At 38.2% G+C, this 18095-nt stretch overlaps 1 protein-coding gene across 1 annotated transcript in view; it reads right to left on the bottom strand.

Moving 5' to 3' along the window:
• CAMKMT (calmodulin-lysine N-methyltransferase) overlaps positions 1 to 18095 on the bottom strand; it is a 236592-nt gene that overhangs the window by 29866 nt on the left and 188631 nt on the right. The window contains exons 4-7 of the mRNA XM_082481762.1: positions 13326 to 13386; positions 10260 to 10314; positions 9142 to 9205; positions 3934 to 4000 (exon numbers count right to left, since the gene is read on the bottom strand). Of these exons, the coding sequence (XP_082337888.1) occupies positions 3934 to 4000; positions 9142 to 9205; positions 10260 to 10314; positions 13326 to 13386 (247 nt within the window). The remainder of the gene's footprint in view (positions 1 to 3933; positions 4001 to 9141; positions 9206 to 10259; positions 10315 to 13325; positions 13387 to 18095) is intronic.

The raw sequence follows: 18095 nt of genomic DNA, 5'->3' as shown, positions 1-18095 counted from the left end.
AGGTAAAATGTTCACATGTTGGCAGTTACAGAGAAAGAGGTAATTAATACAAGAATGGAATCAGGGCTATATAGTTCAGTGTTCTGTCATTAAGACCTCATCCTACGATTATACTGAACACCACTTAGCCTTTAGAAAGGCCTTTTTTCTGTTTAGGTTTAATTCCGGAAGTTTGCAAATTCATTGCATTTGTAAGGAACACTAAAATTTCGGATAACAGATTATAACTTATCTGTTAACCTTTAGGGAGAAGGAATCGTCGCTTTTGGTCACCCGCCCATATATGTCAATCATAGAATGAACAAAGTATATGATACATTATTACTAATCAAATCAAAGGGTGCATCACACCATAAATATTTCTCTGACTGACTTGATGTTGTTTGTACTTGTTTACACTTTTAGGTGGAATGTAATCTCTCTGAGGCAGCTCTTAGCAAAACAATAGACTTGTCCACACCTAAAACTCACAGGTCCCATATCAGCAATAAGTACACACATTTTGTTCTTAACAGATTCGGTCTTCTCAGACAAGGGAACCTGATGGAAGAACCAATTCGCTGGCAGGTAAGACAAACAGTCTGTTAACCTTTAGAATCTACTGCAAGCCTTCCTCTTTGATAAAGCTTTTCCATCATGACATTATTAATAATAACAATTTTTCATACAAACCAAACCCCTCCTTCAAGAAGATTTCCACATTAAAACAAAGAGAAGAAAAAGACCTGAGATTCTATGATTGCTGTTGCACATTTAGTCATTGGTGGACATGTTCAAAACAATGATAGGATGCATGTCAAACTAGTAACAGTTGATGGTACAGTTACCAGGATAACTCATGCTAAGTTATGGGGTAAACTTAAAGTGATTCACGGTCAATTTTTGAACTGTGAAAAAAATAAAACAATCAAATTCATACACGGTATTAATAATTCACCTTAGTATGGCAAGTCATTATTAGTAACTTGCTGGCGTTACTGTACCTATTTCCAGTGAGCATAAGGAAGAAATTCTGAACATACTCATGGAAGCTAAAAATAGACATAGAACCGTATATCCACTGCTGAAGCAAACTGTTTACTAAATATCTATTATTACATTATAACACATAATATGACAAACTGCCAGTTTGGCTTACATTACTGTACTTTTAAACAATAATCAAGAGTTGGCAGAGAGATAAGTGCTCATTTACTGCATTTTGTATAAATCTAAATAAATAAATGTATGGCAGGCTGTCCTAATCTAACTTCTCTTGGCTGATACTGGATTGCTCCTTTTTGTGCCATACATTTTTTGGCATACTTTCCAAGTCTAGACTTAAATGTCTGGAACAATCACAAACTGACTCCCATACTGATAATTCCTACTCCATGCGCAAGCAAAAGAGTACAAGATCCCAAAGTGAGATGAAGGTACAGTGAGAAGGGTTTATCCTGAATTACCTTTCATACGGAAAAAATCTTGTAACTTTGCACTGGACACTGTGCAAAATTACAAGACTGGACACTGTTTAAATGATACGTTGGAGTGAGGAACATGCCTTCTCCAATTTAAATTAATGTTGCAGTAAGTCACTTAAATACTTCACCATAGTAATTCGCCTGCAAGCTCTGATCAATATAAAAGAAGTAATCTAATTTCACTTTGCATGCCAATGTTGCATTCTTCCTTACAAAGCACTACACTTTCTTGTGTTTTTTTTTCTTTTCCCTCCCATTGTCATTATATAGCTAAGATTTTTGGTTGTAGGAGAAGTGAATCAGGGTTATGGTACTATTTCAGATTTTACATCAGCCTTTTCGTTTCTTCAAGGTGTTGAGAAGTGATCAAATAACTTTGTTACTGCCTTCATCACATGTCATTACTGAATCTGAAGGACTGATCTATCAATTAGCACTTCTCAAATAACTAACCAAAGCATAACCTTAATTTTTACAGGAGAAATCAATTATTGATGTGTATAATATAGAGAAATGCAAGATGATCATTATTTTTTGAATTAGGAAGTCATTTGAATACCTATTTTATAAAGCTTCACACTGTTGCAACAAATCCACAAAAGCCTTAAGAATGTAGAACTAAAAATCAAAGTATGTGTTTATTCTAATGAGCCTTATGTTTTGATATAGTACTTCACTTTTTGTTATTTAATTATTTCATTTATGCAAATAAGGCCCCAAATGCTATTGCACTCAGGAAGTTAAACACTTGACATTTTTACTCCTTAAAAAGCAACATTTTATGACGTCTAGATATGTTTATTAATTAGTGATTATTAACACCCAGTAAACAACATCATGTCTTGTAAAAACACAATCTTTCTTCACAGCGTGAGGCTGAAATCTATTATTCACTGATTCCATATGCTGAAATACACTCAAATGATCACAAATGACCTTAAGCATTAGATAAATGTAAATGAGGACAGGGTAGAAAATGTGCTTTTGATTGATATCTAAAAGACCAGGTTTGAAGTCCTGACAAAGGATGAAATCTGAAATCTCATACAAAGTAGACGGCAATTGGAAATCTACAAAATCAAAGCTCCTGGATGGACGTACCACACAGCCTCACCTCAGCAGGGATGAGGGTCTGAGGCTGCTCACAAGAAGTGTTCAGCACATGGAACCTGCAAGACCATTCCTGGGGCCCACGTGGCCTTTGTCTACTTGGCAGGCACTTATTAGGATGCAGAGATATATCTCTAAGTTATATGCGAGTACACCCTAATGAAGGCAGCATTTTTCTAACCCTAAGTGCTCACTTAAAAGAACTTCTCTACACAGAATGGCTACATAAGCATAAGGATAAATGATGTGAATGATAGCCATTAAAATTGTATGGGTTTAACCCTCTATGTTAATAAGCTTATTCTGCTGTAACAGCGTGCCTTTCTCAGCCCTTTTTCAGCTTTACTTTTTTCACTTTGAGAAGGACCGAGAGCCCTTCTGGAACGAGAATCATCAAAAGAAGAAGATTTAGAGCCACAAATAAGAGTGCAGTATTTGCTCGTAGGCAGCCATATCTAAGCACGTTCCAATTCTTAACCCTATACCATGAATGGGAAGTACTTTACAATTTACATTTAAAATACTGCAAGAGAGAAACGCACTTGAAATTTTCAGCTGCTTTCAGTCCCTACCGTACCTGGAGATGCCTCCATGAAACAGACAGCATAACAGCTAACCTCAGCTGCACCACCTATCACAGGGTGCGTCAGGAAGGGCTCTGAAGACGATCTAAACCGAATTCTCTGAACCTCTACAATGCTCACCCTCCAGAGCAGGCCTTCGGGGCTAACTCGGAGACAACAGAGCTGATGCACTACGAGAAAAATGCTGGGTGCTCCCTGGGCCTTAGGACATAGTCAACGAGAGAAGGGCCCCCGCATGCTGTGCCTGGCTCCCGTGCTCCCCATCTGTCCTTGCAGTGACAACACGATACTGATTGCACAGACGGGATGACCAAAACACCTCCCATGGATGCTCCGAAAACATCTACCTCAGGCAAATAGGATCTGTTGCCACCCTGAATTCTCAGAGCTATTTAAAATTAAACCTGCCAGTGATGTAGGTACATTCATTCCAAGCCTCACGTTCAGTGCAATGGGTAATGGTGACTCTAAAGTGGCCAAATTTCAACCATGCAATAAACCACAGCTTGAAGAGACAGTATATATGAAACAAAATTAGAAGGAAAGAGAAGTTCTGTCACCAAGATTAATCATACGGCATTTGCTATGTTAAAAAGCAATTTTTTTTTTTTAATATTTCCAAATTTGTCTTGCATCAGTTACCTACTTATATTGTATATACATCTGTGTTAGCATCAGTAATACGTCACACTTGCACACTTTTGCATACATTTCACATTTACATTAAATACACAATTACATGCAAGAATCAGTAAAACAGTTTAGTAGAATCTTACCAGCTTGACACTTTCTGAGCCTTAAATACTCCTGCATTTTGGTTTCTTGTGATGATCTCACTTACATCTGTAGTATATTTGTTAAGAATTATCCACAAAACGAGTGCAGTAATAAAAATAATAATAAAAAAAAATTTCCATTGTTAATAACTTTATAATGTCTTTTATCTGTTTGGTCTTCTTTAATCTGTGCCAAGTCAGTCTTTCTTCAGAAGCATAAATTTTACATTGCTACTCCAGCACAGCAGCCGTATATCTATGCAGCAACTTGCTCTTTCAGCCTACCTCTATTTACCATTTCATTTAAGGAATTGCTAGCCCTGTAGCTATAGAGGGAACTGACAGAGACTTCCCATACCTTGTATACTTTTAAAGGCAACTTCTGTTTACAAAGATAAGAATTACAACCATGGTGAAGAGAAATTTTTCAGCACGGTCACTTAATGTCCAGTTTAGTTTGTGCTGCTTTTGACCGTATCGCTAAATCACAGTGCTGAGGTTTTGGAGACTTATGGGTTTTGAGTCCCTGCCTGGGAGCACCTTAACCTATGGGCAAGGGAGTTTCTAGTTCATTTGCTTTCTTGAGAATGGATTGAAACCACCATAAAAGGCAGTACAAAGCAATAAATGCCTTTTCTTCCCCATAGGTACCGCAGAAACACCTCAAGCCTCATGTCTCAATGCCTTAGCCTCCTGTCTCAGCTTCTTTCAGTTTGGAAGATCACGACACAAATTTGGATAGCCATTCAGGCAGGCCGAAGCAAGGGCTCTCAATGAAAAGTTTCAAGGGAAGCTGTGCCCAGCCATCTATGCCTAGGAAGATAACCTTCATTAATCAATCATTTGTGGTTAGTGAGAAGCCATTGGAAGGAACAGGTGTAGCACGTACCCAAAAACTATGAGAATACTAAGTGTCACCCAGTGTGAATCCATACGTATTTGAACGATTCACTCCCAAATACAAAAAATTATCTTAATGATACGGACATTTTTGGTAAAGATGTCAATGATCCCTCTTTCTTATTTAAGGTACAGGAAATCTGATGGTAGTTAGGAGGACGTTTCTAGGTGCACAAAATATGTTGAATTCTTTGCAAGTGCTCTTTTAAGAAAAATGAACACTGGTGTCAGTCCAATTTGAAATATCACTGATGTATCTTTTTATTTGTTTTGCTGAAATCACATCATTTGCCTTCCTAACACAGTTGGCTATTTAAGAAAAGTTATTTTAGGAAAGCCTCTATCCAAACAATGTAAAAGAAAAGACGACTGAGATTTCGTGAAGCCAAAACCCAGAAACGGAATGACAGAAAACTGGTTTAAACAAATCTCCGTAGTTTGGACGTGCCTCTTAAATTTTTTTCCACAATATGCAATGAGAAGTAGTAATTAATGGTCCATACCTGTGAATAAAAAGGAAGGCATGAATAATTCCATGAGCAAAGCATACTATTTTTAAGTAGAGGCAGGAGTAACACTGTTGATTAGCTACATTGCACTTAAATTATATAACTGAGCAAAACTATTAATAATTGTTGTAAACGTGTTAAAGCTAGCCTTTTAAAATAATTTACGAGCCCAATGTCTTCAGGCATTCAGGCTGAACATGACCTTTCTAACCTAAATTTCCCAGGACTGTTGAAAGATCCATACAACTATATTTTAATGGCCATTATAGCGCACTGCAACAATGTTTTGTATTATTGATGCTTTCAGACAGTAGTTTAAGTCACTAGTGCATGGTGTGCAACAGAGCTAAGGCAGAAGGTACACAGCCTCTCTGAAATAGGAGATGATTTTTACTAAAACTGAACCTCTTCCTTGGATTTGGGCTTGTCGAACCGAGTATAGATGCTTCCAGTGTTCTGAAGAAACAGAATTTGATGGTCACAACTGACTATGTCATAGACATCACCTAAGTTGTAAAAATTGTATCTGAATGCATATCATCCAAAATTACAAAGGGGGATTAATTTGATAACTTTGTGTACGTATATGTTCATTATTCACTTGAAATATCTATATTTTTCTTTTTAATACTATCTTTATTTAAATGATCCTGAAAGAACTTAGATAAAACACACTAAACCACCAACAAAGTTTTGAATAAAGCTGCAAAAGCAGTAACATCTGTCTTTATTTTATTGATTTTGCAATATAAATGATCTGTTAATCAATTAAAATCTGGCCATGATAAGCAAAAGGAGGGAGTTAGAGTGAAGTCTTTTACATGGACTAGTAACTCAACACTATTCTTTTAAAACCCTGCATAAACCTCATGCATAAGACCATTGATTAATATAAAATATAGCTATATATTTCACAGTTAAATGGTTAAAATGACAACAATAATTTGAAATTAACATATTTGTAAATTAACTTGTTCTTTTTCAATAACATATCCTAATATAGATATTGAAAACGTACATAGTGAATACTTCATGTGGCAGTATGAAATGGAGAATAATATGAAGAACGTCAAAAATTAAAAGAAAAATCAAATCCTGAAAAGCTTGAGACTTCACAAAGCAAAGCTGTTAGTTACGCTCACTGAATAGAGATAACAACAACAAAAACAACAATAATTATGATGATGATGATAATACAAAGGCAGATTCTCAGATGCAATGCACTATTGCCAGGTCGATTTTCAATTACATTTCACTGATGTATTCATTTGTTTCTTAATGTGCTCATCTTGCCCATTAAGAATAATTAGCAGGCTTGCTTGGTGATTTCCTGGCTTCTGACAGTGATTTTTTTTTTCCTTTTTTGTTGACAACCACTTTTACTTTTTGGAAAGTAATTTTTGGATATTATAGTATGACTGGCATGTAATTTAAGCTTCCTAAGAAATTTAAAGGGAAAATGTAAACAGTAATTTTTAAACAAGATTATTTTAATCTATAATATCTACATAAAAAGCATAATACTAGGCATTGAGTATTCCTGAAGAGCAGAATCTAGAAAAGAAAACAGTATTTTATCCCACATTAATTTAATTTTGTATGCTAAGCAATTACAAAAATACCGTCAGCGATAATAAAAATTAGCAGAAATACATGATTTGTAGTCTGTGGCACTTGGGGCCAAATACTATTTCCAATTGCACTAAAAATTCTTAGTGATTTCAGTGAGTCTGGTGTGGCTGAAGCAGGTCTAAATTTAGCCTAAACTACTGTTATAGCTAGTCACTATAGAAAAGAATGCAAAAGAAAATCACCGTAAGACAGATCATAAAATTACTACTGAAGTCCATAAAACACATAAAATGCAACATAAATTTTATTATGTGCACTTTTAAGAATACATTCCACCTACACTGTAAAGTTCTTAGTCTGCTGCACTTTGGCACCCTGCTAATATTAAGCCCATTGTAAAATCCAACACAATAAAAGCACTTTGAATGCTGAGCCTTCAGAGCACCAAATGTTAAAAAAGAAAAAATAAATTCCTGTTAGAGCCTTCCACCAATCGCTTCTCTGAAAGGGATTCACTGAGTGAATACAGATGAAGACTTCTCGTAAGACTTTTAGAAAGCAAAGATATTTCCAAAACATATTGTGAAAAACTAAGGTGTGCTAATTAGATGACATTAACAGTATCTTTTCCAGGAATAAAAGCACTTCCATTTGTTTAATTCCAAAGACCGAGTGACTAGTTTTAGGACTCGCCAATTTTCCTTGCTATAGAAGACTTCTAAATTTCAAAAAAGTTCACGCATGTTTATGGAATCTGCTGCGCAAGATATTTGCTGACTTGATGATTACTGAGCTCACCCGCAGCTTTCTGTGGGTAAAATGACCTTTTGATAAATACCTGTGCTTCTATAAAACACCATTTTTTTTTTTGTTAGGCTACTTTTGAAACACTTTTTTTCTCCCACATTTTTTATCTTCATAATGACATAGAAGAAAGATTGGAAGGGGTGACGCCGATTAAAATACCCAGAGTAATGCATACTTCCTCCTCAAGACATGAGTATAACAAACTAGAATTTAACAAAACAGGAATCCTTGGAACACAACTGAGAACTTGCATTTTCAAGAAAAAGAACGTTTTCATAAGGCTTCCTTAAAGTTTTAAAAGACATGACCTAGGACTGGCCGTTTATCCCATGAAACTGTTAAAGTGTTGTAAGCAATTCTGGTTCCCTCAGTTACCTCTGAGAAAGTCCTTTTAAAGGTAGTAGCTAATATTATTGCACTGCAGTGTCTCCTGTTTCAACAGTCATCAGCAACTGCAATCTTTTTTAAACCGCAAATTAGTTTAGCTTAAATTTTTCACCAATTACTCATTAGGTTAGCTCTCAAATACATACAAAACTCAAATCTAAATAATTCTGATGATGCAGTGGCCAAAACCTCAGAAACTGGTCTGCCTTAAAATGCAAATGGAAAGATTACCAAGGAACAAAAGCAAATAGATATCTTCCTTTTTTTTCCTCTCAATTTCTAAGGGCTATTAGTATTCACTGTAGATATCTGTTCTTGTTCTGTGCTGATATTTAATGTGGCCACAAATTACGCTCACTCATTCTCCCGCTTAGCCAAAGTCCGGTTCAATTTTCTGAACTATGTGTTCATATTAGAAGGGCATAATAGCAATTTATTCTAATGCAAGAAATATAATAAAATTCTTTCTACGAAGGACAGAGTAGTTTTGCAACCTTACATCAAGAGAAATAATGATAAATTGATAATTGATTAAGCACACTAAATGGGTAATTGGTAGGCAGTTAGAACTTAGCAGCAACAATGAAACCGCGCATTTCAATACACACCGGAAAAGCTACGACAATATACAAATACTGGGCACGTTTTGAGAGGCCAGTATCTGAAAGTAAAAATAAAAATCTAGTTCTTCTGCAAAAGGAATGTGTGACGGGAAGCTAATGATTTGATTCACTGCTACACCTCCGGTAACGTGCAGCATACACACAAGGAATCTCAGCACTCAACCGTAAGCCCAATATTTACCACTGTACTTGCTCCATACCAACACGTACATTTTTAATTAAAGACGAAAACCCGGCATTTATTGTGCGGGAAGCTGTAGCTCCGATCAAGATATTAGACGTCTATTTTTTAATTACTTATGTGGGGACTTCTTAATGCACCCCATGCTGTCTGTCTTTATATCGATTGTTACTCAGCCAGTAAAAAGGAACGAGCACAACAAACCAGTTTTCTATCTGAATAAGGATACTTTTGATGGCCTTTTCATTTCCATCAGTTAACAGAACTTCTTTGACATCTGCAGAAATAGCAACCTGAAAAAAAGAGCACAGCAAACAATGAGCAAATATGCTTGTCTGTGTGGAAGTGAAGACAGGAGTGACAAGCCTTCAGTATCATGCTTCCTCACCTATTTCTCTGTAACAATCTTCAATCTTTTTTCATTTTATGTCTGCATTATTTTAATCATTCAATCAAATCAGTCAATACTTTTATCATTCCATTTGCGGGAGCCTCTATCTTGCTATCATTCTGTTCCGTAATTGCATTGTGACAGCGGATGATGGTATTCTGAGAGGCTTTCATTTGCGGGCTTCTGTTTATCTAGTAGAGCCATCATACAAGGCTGTCACTCTGCCTTTCAGCTTGCTTCTGTCTGACTGCCTGATGCCCTTCATATAACTTTGCATTGCAGGCAGATGGCTTTGTAAGGGTAATTTTTTTGTGAGCTTTGACATGCTCGCACATTGGGCTGTAACCTCGACACATTGTATAAGAGCGACAGGTTTGTCAAATGCCAATCAGTGTAACAATATGCTTTTATTTGTAGAGACATAAAAACTTGTCTAATGCACTGCACTGCTACATAATATCTCCTGAATACATGACTCAGAACCCAGAGAATGGTGAACGACTCTCCTGAATGGCCAATCTAATTCAAAAGAATCTAATTACCGAGAGCTCTGGATCATGTTTGTTGGTGTAATAATGCAGGCAAAACATTAGCAGCTATATCATGGTGCTCCAACTGTGATTCGCCAGGCTATTCCTGTATCTTAGCAAATGGGACTATAATCTGAAAAAAAAAAAAAAAGCTTCGGCTACGGCAATGAAAGACAGACCGTACGTGGCCTGGAATGTCACAACAAGAGATATTGACTACACGGAGGTAAAATGTTTCTGCTCATCGAGGCAACCATAAAATCAATATGATACGAAAGTAAGTCAATCTAGAAGGTCTCTCAAGACTCTGCAGCTTGACCGCAGCTGAGGCTGTTGACAGTTCTCTGACCCAGCAGTTGGAGGCACTGGAACATTTTTCCTTTTGTTTCTCCCTCTGAATGGGATTGGAATTGAGAAAAGACCTACCATGAGCCCAGCCAAGCATGTCATGCCACCCCCTAGCTCACACACAGCAAGGTCCCTGAAAGAGAGAAAGGAAATGGTAGAACCCATACAAATTAGATGAAAATGGTCAGAGAGACATATATGTTACAAGAACAAATTGCCATCTGCAGTAAGAACTGAGCTACCAGGAAGTTGTAGAGACATGACTAGGCTACCTCATGTCGTTTTGCGTTTTAAAAATAATTATGAAATAGAAAAGTCACAAAGCAGGCAAATCAGTGGGGGTTCCCTCATTAGCGTTCAGTGCAACATTACCACCGCTGAGCTGAAAAATCTGAGAAGGTTCCCTTTTTTCCCTTGTCAATGGCTCTGTCTTTTAGAACTAAACTAGCTAGAGTAGCGAAAGATAATTGTTAGGAAAGGATAACAATGTTAAGCCACGTTCATTCTTGCAAAAACAGTTAGAGAAGTAAATGGGGAAATTAATATTATTTATATATCTCTCCATATAGTTATGCCTCAAAGCCTTTTTATATTACAAGGAGAGAAGTTTTAAAACAAGCCGTATACCACCAAACAATTACACGTGAAGAAATCCGATCCTTCAATTAGCACTTAAAACTGCAAGTGACCTACAAACAATGCTGTTATGAACAACGATGGGAACGGCAAACAGTTAAGCCACAGAAAACCAAGCGGAGCTGGTGTCAAGAGCCTAAGCTGAGCCCGAGCACAGGGTTGAATGCATGGTCTAAAAGGCTGCTTTTAACTTAGACCATACTGCGCCGTTATTAAGACGTGCATGTGAAATATAATTTGGCGCAGAGAGCGTGCTGGACGGGGGCTGGCAGGGGGAGCCATAAAGAACGTCCTCCAGAGCCACGGCCTGCGCCAGGAGGGGAGGAGGGAGGGATGCTGACCCCGCGCCGAAACGGCGTGAAGCGGCGTCTAGGGCAAGGCAGAGCCTCAGTTTAGGAACACGCTGCTTTATAGCTAAATCTGCGGCAACTGTTACAGCTGGTAGAAGCGTTCCCATTGAGACGCTTTTGATAGGCAGAAAATGGAATTTCAGCTAAACAGATTTTTTTTTTTTTTTCGGTGCACCTTTTCTTCTCCCCTAAAATACCAACAGTTGAACATCTATTTTTATGTGAAAGTATCACCTCCCTGCTCGCTCGACACTGATATTTAGGCAGAGCATCTAGGATGCTGTATCAGTGTCAGTATTCAGATGCTGATATTTTGTTCACTGAGGCCAGCGGACCAGGCTGTATGACTGTATACTAATGCGCACTGTCTGGATGGGATAGATTTATATTTCTTAGACTCCACAAATTTTATTTGAAACAAGTCTAGTCCTGTTTAATGGAAACGAGACAAAAGACGGACATAGTTCAGAGGAACAAGCTGTACATAAACCCAATGAGAATACAAAACAGATGTGGGAAATTCGCAGTTTGTGGTTTAAATAGAAAGATTATAGGTTTTCCCTCACATAAGTTTCTATTTTTCTAAAACATATGTGCCACATATATTAAAAGTATCTACGTATGGTTATATATATGAGATTTACAAGGCACTTAATCCTTTATAAGAGTCATGCTTATTGAAATAAACACAGCAAGTATCTAGTGTGGGGGTTTTAGTGTATTTTGAACTAAATGTATGTACATAATATATGAGCACATACATACACACATATATACATACATATTTATGCATATAAATAATTTATTTCAGCTCAAAGTTCCCTCATTAGCGAATTTTAAAAATCACATCCATCTCTCGGGCAATATTTAGTGACACCTATCAATGAGAATTAAAATAAGAAACTCTACTCTGAGCATACTGTTGAGAGGGCATAATCCTGAGAAACCAGGGTGTGAAACTGCCCATTCGCTCCACGCAAGTTTGACTGATCGCCGTCTCCGAGCACCCAGGCTTGCGTACCCAAACTAGGAAAACCCCCTTTTAGTGAGCAGCGCAGGGAGGTTTGCTGTGAGGAGCCTCTGGCAACCAGCAGAGCGCCCGAGCCACGGCGTGGGGCTGGAGGGCAAAGTGCTACAGGGACACCGCTACAGCAGCAAAAGTCACACGACGCAGTGCTCAGCGGAACTGGGAGGAAGGAGCAGTGGCTACCAGAGTAGGTGTGCTACCCGCCTCCTCTAATGGGGTGGGCGTCCTTCAGGTGGCAGAGGGCGTAGAAACGCGGCTTTACGAACCAGGGCACGCTTTGGTGCCAGGTCTTTGATTTCAGATAGGAGTCTGAGCAAGCTGCAGCAACCAGCTCACAGCCGATACGCTTCCAGCTTTGGTACAAGGGGCAGGGACTTACAGCTTGGTCTTCCCTATCTTACCAACACCATATGTACACAGACTGAGGGATTTTGTATACTCCGAGCTGGTTTACTTAGTGTTAGCCTTGCACCCTCACTCAGAACACAATTTATGCCTCCAAATGCACTGTTATAATGGCTTTTCTTGCACCCCATTCATCCTCTGGACAAGGATTTCCAAGTGCAAAGCTCTGTATACTCAAGGGGAAAGGGAGGATGCTGGATGGATTTTATTTTTAGGTGTTCCTATTGGAGCCTTGATAACTGTCTTCTACAAGTTTAGAAAATGTGGAAAAAAAAACAAAACCAAAAGTGCAGTATGTCTCAAAATTGTTTCAAAACACTTAAATACAGGTGCAATATTCTCCATTGCTATACGCAGTAATTATTATGTATTTTATCAGGTAATATTTTGCTTGCTTTTGCAACAGATGCCAGTTTAAAGAATGCCTTTTATTCTTCCTGACCTTCACAATCAGTACTGATCGATTGGAGCTTCACTTTTGTTTCCCAAAAATCAAAGTGAAATAAAACGCCTTGAGTGGAAATCAAAAGTCTTTGACATATAGCAGAAAGCTTGCTGTGCAATATTAGTACCCAAAGGCAGCTCCGAACTCTTTGTTAAGAGCAACATGCTTTCACCTTGAACATTTTAAATTTAATGTGAAGACTTAAATCATAGCAATCTTTACGATGCAGATACAATAAAACTAACAGATTGGAAAATATCTTTTTATGTTTAACTCTGTACCTGAATATTTCATTGTGCTTTAGGCAGTAGTAAGCCAGCACTTCTTCAGATGGCCAGAGACCTGTAAAACAAAGATAGTTGCCTTCTTAGAACAGATTTTTTTTTTGGTATAAAATAATATTTGAATATGTATTACCATTTGCAGACCTCTACTAGCTGTTTCATTTTCTACATTTGCCATAATACTATGGAATAAAGAAACAAATAAGGCTTTTAATGGAAGACTTCTGATTTAGCCATTGGAACGGAATGTTTCATAGATTTCATCCCGAGTAATGATCAGAAATTTACTTTATAGATACACGCGCACACACAAAACATACACAATTATCTATACATACACATACAACTGTCAAGACTTTAAAAGTTATAGAAAATTTAATTCTATGAAACTTCTGACATTTGGGCATTCTCATGAACATCAAACTGTTTGTACCAGGCCAGATGCGAGGCTCACCTTGACCTGTAGCCTAACAGGGGACAGCAGCCCCCTCCTTTTTCATTAGCTGTCCTCTACAGTCATTTCATTTCTTCCCGGTTTCTTTTCACTGAGCTCCTTTTCCCTTAGGTTTTGTTAGGTCAGGCATCAGTCTGACTGTAAGGGACAGTGACTGGCAACTCATGCTAAGGACAAATACTGGACTAGGGCAATAATGCAGCGTGATTTCTAGTTGTGGTTCAAGTTCCTGAGGAGGGGAGTAAATACAAGTGATAAGTCCCGTTTAACAGTCACCAAAGGATTTCCCTAGTTGTTCTGTGGACCGTGGTAAACTTTCCATAGCTGCAACACCCTGTGGCAGGAAGCGCCACAGTTCTACCATGCTTTATAAAGAAAATTCTCCTCTCTCTTGTTCTGTACTTGCCTCCCATCACGTTCATTTGAGGCCCTCTAGTTCTCATATGGGAATAGACAGGAGCAATCACGCTTTTTTCACCTAATCTGTATTATTCATGTCTTTATAAGCTTCCATCAGAAAACTTACACTGGTCATTGTCAACCTGGCTGAGCACTCGGAGGCATCCATGCTAATTTATCCCTTCAACGCCATTCGCTTATGAAACTCACTGTTTCATCACACCAGTTTCCCACCTCGCTTGATTATCTAACTGAAGTGCCGTGGCCCATGGAGAGGGCAGCACAGATGCTGCGTGGCTTGCCGGCTCTCCTGCAGGCACCAGTCTCCTTTGCCGGAGGGAGCCTGGGAACAAACAGACTTGTATTCAGGCACTTGAGTTAGGTTCCCAAAGTTAAGGGTGGATGAATCAAAGCCCTAAGCGGCGAAATTACAGTTGCGCGTGTTTTCCATCTCTTGTTGCTTAGCAATGAAAAAACGTGCTGATGTGTCTATCCACAGGTAGAAACCAGGGTTAGCCCCCCCGCTCCCACCAACACACAACATTATGAATTACCACGACAGAAACTTAATATTACAAACTACAGGCACTTCAACAGTTTCAGTAAAATTAGACACAGACATGTGGGAGTATCTTTTAGATACTTCTAGACAGGTAAACTGAATTCCATGCAGCTTACTATGTATATGCATCCTTTAGACCATTTTTTATAATTTTTTGTTCTCGAGACTTTAAAATCATCACAACATATTTGATAGAAGCAGAAGTTTGGGAGAAAAACTGTCTTCCTTTTAACTCACTTAGAGCCTGACTGATCAAATGTATAATTCTTCCTTTCTATCCAGTAAGTATTCTGAACTACCCTTACTTATAGTGATATATAATGAAAATTTAGGAATGTGTTGTCTGCTCGCAGATCAAGCAAAAGCCTAGACAGGATTCGGCCGAAACTCTGCAGATAACTTTTGTATGACAAAGATCTTAAAGGTAAAAAAAAAAATAAACAGAGAGCCGATGCATATGTATGCCAAAACCACAAAAGCAACATTGGTATTTCTCCCGTTTATGACAGTTTAGGCTGATCAGGTGTTTGTGAATGTGCTATTTTGCTTAGACTTGCTAAGGGTTAAAATGAAATATTCACACACGACTACCCATTCTTCAGTGAAACATACACTAAGAATTGTACAGGATTTTCCATCTCCCTTTTGAGCATTTCAATGCTTTTGAGCATTGAAATATGCTAAAATGACAGATTTTGCAGTAAATATAATAACTGTTTAAATATTTTAGTGTATAATATAAAGAATGTTTCAGTTTGCAGTGACTGGTGTATACTCAAGCAATAAAAGTGCTTTTTTAATATTTAGTGAAGACACGGCTAATTTAATCCATTTATAATACTTATATCTCACATTACAAGAAAAACCCCACACCTACAAACACAAAAAGCCTAAGCCCTTTTATAGCAAACTTGTAGCCTGAGCGAGTTTTAAAAATACTTGTCAATTGTAGCAAAATTCTTCAACATCTGAGTTTTCAGTAGCCTCAGTCAAATGTCTCTCACTTTTCTATGGTTACTATTGAAAGGGCACTTTGAATGGTGCTACTCAATCTTTTACGAGGGCTCACCCTTCTTCCCCCTACTCCCATTACAATGTTGATACCGGCTGAAACTGCAGGTGTATCAGATAGCTCTGTGCTGAGAGAAAGGTAAAGCACCTTTGGAAAGACAATGCTCTTCTTCAGGCCGATGCGAGCGATGCAGGCGACTCTCCTCCCCGCTCCCTTCCCCCGTAGGGAAGGAAGTATCACCTCAGCAATGATGTAAGCGGCTGGCAGCTAAAGAAGCAGGAGTCGGGAGGTCTTTCACGAACACAGGTCTCAAGCGTGGAAGCAGACAGTGCTTCCAGCTAAGCCAAGAAGCCAGAATACCTCCGTTAATTTTAGTAAAAGGAAAAGCTTCTCGTGCTTGAACAGGTAGGTAAGCCTCTTTAGCTTCAAAACAGGGATAAGCTTAAAGATCCAGGTGGAGGAGTTTGCATTCTGTCTTCTTCCCCTTCGCTCTGACCTACATTCACCAACACAATGACCTACATTTTGAAGTTGCAAGTCTAAGATAGTTCTGCTTCTGTTAGAAAACGTACCGCTGTAATGCAGAAATGCAGCAATTCCTGGGACTTAACAACTACCACTAGGTTGTGAAAAGCCTAATCTATTTCCTGCAAACACATACATATGGATATGGATTACGTTTCCTCTGAACACACTTAAAATAATTCTTTCATATTTAAAATAAAATTATTCTCATTTCGTATTATGAATTTGATTATAAATACATAACATTGGATGGGTACCCATTTGCATATGCAATTACTTACACACGATAGTCAATTATTTACACATGTATAGGCAAAAGAATATCAAAAGGCCCCCAAACGGTGCTTGCATCTAAAAGGCTATAAAAATACTACAAGTCCTAAAAATCTCACTGTACAAGGAAACAGAGAGACACAAGGGTTTCCTTTTGCAAAAATAAATATTTCGCGACATTTTCTGGAGTTTTTTAAACTCTTTATCACCTTGATAACTACAATGTGAAAACAGAGAATAGTTGCCAGAAAACACTGGAATCTCTATTGAAACAAACAAATAAATTAAGTTGTGCTGCTGTTTAAAGGAGAACCTCAAGAAGGACTGTGATTTGGCATGACTGAAGCCATGGGAGAGAGAAGCGCTCACAGAGCAGCGCCTGCCTGCACTTCAACTCTTGGCAGGTATCCTTTCACCATTAGGATGGAGTAGGAGATCCACTACAAATGTGCCATAAGAGCGATAATGTCCACTTCTGGACAACTTCACGATAACCCTACAGTAGTAGGGGTAGAAAAACTTTACCACTAAAGAGTATGATGATGGATGGAAAAATGTTATATATGCAGAGACATACAAAATGCAGGTGTTTCTACAGTGCTTATCCCCATATCATAAAATCTCACCACACTGACAGAGTCTACCTCACAAGAACTTGATGACAGTGCTATTGTCCCGATTTTGCACATTAGGAATCAAACTAGGAGACAGAGGCAGATCAAGTGACTTAAACACACAGAATGAAATTACAGAAAGGCCAAGAAAAAACCTGAGTCATCCTAACACCTTGAGATATGATGTAACCAAAAAAGACACCCAAACTTTTCCTATGGAGGAACAACACTAACAAAAATCACAATAATGCTAAGAACACATAAATTAAGTTGGTTTTATTGCTCTCATAGTGCTTCCTAATGGAAAGTGTCAGGTCCTTCTGCTCTAGCCATGGCACAACAGTTCTTTAAAGCAACCTTCAACCCCCACGGACTAAATCATGTGTAGACAGCCTTCTGAGGATGTTTTGTTTTAACCATCAGGTGGAGCACCACTACTTCAAAGCAACACAAAACCTGTGTTTCTACTGTGTCGAATCTAAAATTGCTGAATCCTGTATGATATTACAGAAAATTTTCTACTAGAAATAAATTATCCAGTTTTTTTTTTTTTAAATAAAAATTATTGTTTCTCCTCTGGGGCTTTTTACCACATATTTTAAAGAATGATGTCACACATTTGGATAACAAATATTGAGATCTGTTGTGCAGTTCTTAAAGAACAGCATGTTATTAGAAAATTCGCAGGACAGATTGCTGAGAATTTTGACACGTGTCTTTTTAAAGAAGACATTTGAGTATTGGAGTCATTTTGTCTGCGCGCTGCCTGATAGGCACAAAGAAGTCGCCGTAGCTACTGATTACTTTAACTGGGATAGGGGAAGATTAGTGGAACTCGGCTCTACTGTCTGCCAACGCTACACACACGGGAAACAAAGAGGCAACTGGAAATGACAGGTGAACCGTCCCTTGAAGCTCTGAGTAGGAG

Source organism: Vanellus vanellus (assembly GCF_965231255.1).
Source record: "Vanellus vanellus genome assembly, chromosome: 3".
In the NCBI taxonomy this organism is placed as follows: domain Eukaryota; kingdom Metazoa; phylum Chordata; class Aves; order Charadriiformes; family Charadriidae; genus Vanellus; species Vanellus vanellus.
The sequence above is the reverse complement of the archived record's forward strand: the minus strand, read 5'-3'. Positions and strand labels throughout refer to the sequence as shown.